This window comes from Melanostigma gelatinosum (assembly GCF_949748355.1).
Source record: "Melanostigma gelatinosum genome assembly, chromosome: 4".
In the NCBI taxonomy this organism is placed as follows: domain Eukaryota; kingdom Metazoa; phylum Chordata; class Actinopteri; order Perciformes; family Zoarcidae; genus Melanostigma; species Melanostigma gelatinosum.
Genome location: NC_136637.1, coordinates 17,754,026 through 17,758,601, shown reverse-complemented (window position 1 = coordinate 17,758,601; position 4,576 = coordinate 17,754,026). Strand labels below are relative to the sequence as shown.

The 4,576-nt window shown below is 40.7% G+C and overlaps 1 protein-coding gene across 1 annotated transcript; it reads left to right on the top strand.

Annotated features, from left to right (window-relative positions):
- The first annotated feature begins 1,788 nt into the window (after nt 1–1,788).
- Nucleotides 1,789–3,918, top strand: rgs2 (regulator of G protein signaling 2). Its single transcript, XM_079267076.1, has 5 exons — nt 1,789–1,885; nt 1,995–2,084; nt 2,568–2,629; nt 2,835–3,001; nt 3,133–3,918. Exons 1-5 carry the CDS (start codon nt 1,791–1,793, stop codon nt 3,319–3,321), a joined length of 603 nt encoding a protein of 200 aa, XP_079123202.1. The 5' UTR covers nt 1,789–1,790; the 3' UTR covers nt 3,322–3,918.
- The last annotated feature ends 658 nt before the right edge of the window (nt 3,919–4,576 follow it).

Sequence of the window (4,576 nt, the reverse complement as noted above, 5' to 3'; positions counted from 1 at the left end):
CATGTCAGCTGACGATCTTATAAGGGTCAGACAAACTGGTCTTCAACATGTGTCCTCTCAGCGGTTTTCCTTTTTTGAGCAGGGCAGGAAGCTCGTACTTTGTTAAACCTCTCTACACCTGTATTAGGTAGTGGATGGCGTCCTCTGGTGCACGATGGTAGCTGTAGTTTTATAACTAACTACGAGCCATGTAGCTGGTTACTAAAGCCTAGCAGCTCAAGAGACCCAACACGAGGGTGAATATTGGACTTAGATTTGTCGCTTGGATGAAAAAGCGAACTCAAATGTATGTATTTTTTTCAGCTTGTTATTGACGTTCTCCAGCCCTCAAGTGGCCGAAACATAACTGCTTTAACAATACAGTCGAAAGACTTGTACATGTCCAGGTTGAAACAGTTATAACTGGTTGACGGTTACATTTCTTAGATGTCTGGGTTACGTAAAACTACCTTTCGACAGCCTGTCAGCGACTGGAAGATTTCCGACGGAGCACTGAACTTGCCCTTACGTCAGCTGATGAGTATCAGCTGTTTCGGCCTTTACAATCTGAGTCGCATTCATACAGGTGTACCTTGATATCCTGACACTTCTGTGTCTGCTGATACCCCCTGTGACAACACCGCTCCCTCTAACCTCCTCCTATGGTGTTGGCGCTTGTGGTATTGTTCACTTTAATAATATATCATGTTCACGCATGTGTTTGTTGACGGGGGATCAGTTCTCCTAGCAGCGATCTTTAAGCCCCCTCAAACAGCAAAGCTGTTGGCTAAAACTCTTTGCTATAAATGGTCAATTCCTTGACTGACTGATCAACATGTCATGGTTTCAGGCGTTAGTTTACACTCTGAAATACAGTTATTGAGGTGCTGTTGAAAATGGTAAACCGACATATTAACTTTTCAACCAATCCAACCCCGTCTTACCCAAGAATGTAAACCTCTTTTGTCCTAAAGATCACAAGTCGACTTAAATACCAATACAAAACAATGGTCCGAACGGTTTTATTTTTATCAACTGAATTTATAACGAGAGGATTATAAAACAATTCATTCAACAGTGCCCATATTTTCTTTTTCCCCAGACACTCATAGAGGCAAGAGGATATTGCATCATCTTTATGCCAACCTGACATATTTCATCATGACATCATCACACATCCGCTGTGACCAATTTATTGAATATGAACACTGTAGGTAGTGTTGCCAAGTAACAATGAATCAACTGTACATCAGCGATGGCGACATGTGACGGAGAACAGCTCCTGGAAACAGAAGAGGCACGTTCAAGGCTGAACGGTGGGGGGTGTAGTGGGTGCTGTTTCATTTAAGAGTATACTTTGTTTTCAAATTGAAAAATAATTAAGGCATTGAATGCTTTGAGAAAAGGGATACATATCACAGCTAATGCACTTTTGCAAAATGCTCTTAAAATATAAAATAAGAAAGAAACTCACTGTAAATGGAGTTGCATTAACCGCTGCCACTTTTTTTTTTTTCTTCTTTTTTAATTTTAGGAATAAGGGCATCTCGTCTGCAATGTACATCGCATCTTGACCTTTCACTTACAAATGGAAGCCCGCAGGACACTTAGGGAGGGAATGCTATTGCAGTAAAAGCCTGCCAATGCCTCAGGGCATGAGAGTCATACCGGGGCAAGTCACTGTATACACTGCAAGATCCAATCGTGTAGAGGCCCGCCCCTCGCACGTCACAATCCGGATCGTGGCTGGAGAGAGAGAAACTATAAAGTTGCCTGAGAAGTCAAGAGGGAGAAGGAGAGAAGATTGAACCATGAGAGAGAATCTTGCTTGTGTGTCATCCCAAAGCATGGCGTTCACTGACTGTATGACGCCCACTGACCTGTCCACAGAGAGGAAGGGGATAACGTAAGTTGCTGTTTAATAACTGATGTGGGTTATGATGACCTTGTGAAAAAAGATGTTGCTCAGAGTTACACTTGCCTAAAATACTGATGAGTGATTTCCTTTTTTCCAGGAGGAAAAACTGGAGGCACAGAATAGGATTTTTCTTGAAGACCAACACTTCCCAGTCGATGTTACATCTAATTAAAAACAGATCTTACAGGTGAGAAATTTATATATTGAGGATTATGTCACAATTCTGCTTTACATCTGGTTTGTGCTTCATGTTTATTATGTTTTAAATATATAATTAAATTGTACATTACTTTTTAAATTAAGTTTTGTATATAATCTAATTTACCTTATTTTATTTTACTATATTTTGCCGACCAATCATCCACACTCTATTGAATGTATTTATTTAGTGTATTTTTTGCACTGTGCTTGTTTTAGGACTAAATAAAACTAAACCAGATGACTGTTTTATGTCTAAAATCAATTATTGAATTCTAAATGAAACGCCAATTGCAGCATGGACACTGTATCGTAAATCAAAAGTAACTTTACAGATAAATGTATAATGAATGTAGTTGATGTAATGGAAAAATGACCTTTTTCAGGAGTGTTTGCAAAAGTGTATTGTTCATCATTTTAAAGTCTTCTCCGCTGCAATTTTCTCAATACGTTCTGTATCCTCTCCCCTCAGGCCGACTGCTGATGACGTGCAACAATGGGCGCAGTCACTTGACAAACTACTCAGTCATAAATGTAAGCATCATTCACCGCACGAGTACATAAAAGGGTCTCAAAGGTCACACGGTAACTGGGCTAAATGAAAGCACTTTATTGGCCTCAATCAAATAAAAGCTGTAATGGCTTTTCACTTACTTTACATTGATGAGCAAACAACGTCTCTCGGTTTATGTTACCCGCCTTTTCTTAACACTTCTTCTTCTCTTGCCCCCTCCCACAGACGGGAAAACTGTGTTTTGTATCTTTCTGAAGTCTGAGTTCTGCGAAGAGAACATTGAGTTTTGGACAGCCTGTGAGGATTTCAGGAACATCACGTCGCACACAGAGCTGGCGTCCAAGGCCAACAGTATTTACGAGGAGTTCATTAAAAGTGACGCTCCCAAAGAGGTAACTGCTGCCATTATAGCATTTCCTGTTCCAAATCAGAATTCATGTGCTTCACGCTTTATAAATACACAACATATTCTTTGTTACAAATGGAAGTCAGAGGCTCATAATGGCTGTTTCTTTGGTCACAGATAAACCTGGATTTCCACACAAAAAATGCCATCGTCCAGACCCTCCATGAGCCCACTGTGACCAGCTTCCTGGCAGCTCAGCGGAAAGCCTACAGCCTGATGGAGAACAACTCCTACCCCAGATTTATCTACTCTGACCTCTACAAAGAACTGTGTGCTGCTGCCAGGGGAGAGGGCAAAGCACATTAAGTCCTAGTCAAACTCGACACCCACTGCTGGAGTCATTTGTTTACCTCTGAGACAGCGTGAATAGGCCGCTGATGATGATCATTCCGGGCACCGCCTTGGGATAATAGACCCAAATGCAAATCCTCGGCAGAAACAATAACGTTAAGTGCGGATAATGCAAAAGTGAAGCCATGTTTTAGTCCGTCGTGCTGAGAGCTGATCATCAGGATCTGACATGCTGCTCTATAGGCAGCGCACTGAGCATTTCCACCTGATGGGATTATTGTTACATTTTCCTCACTGGGCCATTACCTGCACTTTATTTATACCACGCTATTAGAATTTTGGGCAATGATGCGTACAAGAAAATTCTGTTTAAGTGCAACTGCATTCAAAGCTGAGATGACTGTCAAAACACTTTACACTTCACTGTCTCACCGACAATGCTGTTAGACTGGATTTCTGCGCTCAAATCCACTTGAAGACTTTGCACAGCTGTCATAGCCACTGAACCGCCCTTGTGATCCTGGTTTTGCGTGGATCTGTTTACACAAAAAGTGCAATTCTAACTTGTATAATACGATTCACAATTTCCACCAAAGATAGTATTTGGCCTGAGATTACTGCGACAATGTTGTGTCTTGTAAATATCGCATGTGTTGAATGTGAAGTTAAGATGGCAGGCAGCTGGACTGCTCAAGAAATAAAATATTTTTTCTTCAATTCTGAAATGCCTTTGTTGCGTTCATTTCTGAAATCAATGTCAAACTTCTGAAAGTTAATTTGTTGACATTTGGGAATAATGTGACAATTAAAGTTATTTAAGCTCATGGACCTTCAAATATTTAGAAAGTTTTACCCACATCTCATGTTCTAGTTTACTCCTAATTCACTGGTCAAATGTCGACGTTACTGCTCAGTGAATACTGAAATGGTCTTTTACTTAAAACCTGCATCAACGGATGTTTTTCCCACTTGGCAGTGCAGCATGAAACCAGTTTATACACTGAGTTGGCATACAGTTAGCCAAATCAACTTTAAAAGGTAACATGTTACAAACAGTTTCTTAATTACACATTCCAGCAGATAAGGAACAGTAGCATTATTTTGGAGTCATGTTTCCGGCTCACCTGGCAAACCTAATGAGGGGAAAACTCATGATGAAAAGGTGGAGTCTGGGCGTCCTTTGCTACGAGTTCCTGGTTGGAAAACCCCCCTTTGAAACAAAATTCCCTCATTTCCACCAATGATACAATGAAACAAATATTGCCGCTAA

Coding starts and splice junctions, on each gene's coding strand:
- rgs2 (XM_079267076.1), top strand. CDS start 1,791: ATGAGAGAGAATCTTGCTTGTGTGTCATCCCAAAGCATGGCGTTCACT. Junction 2,085..2,567: donor ATTAAAAACAGATCTTACAG/GTGAGAAATTTA, acceptor CTCTCCCCTCAG/GCCGACTGCTGATGACGTGC. Junction 3,002..3,132: donor AAAGTGACGCTCCCAAAGAG/GTAACTGCTGCC, acceptor CTTTGGTCACAG/ATAAACCTGGATTTCCACAC.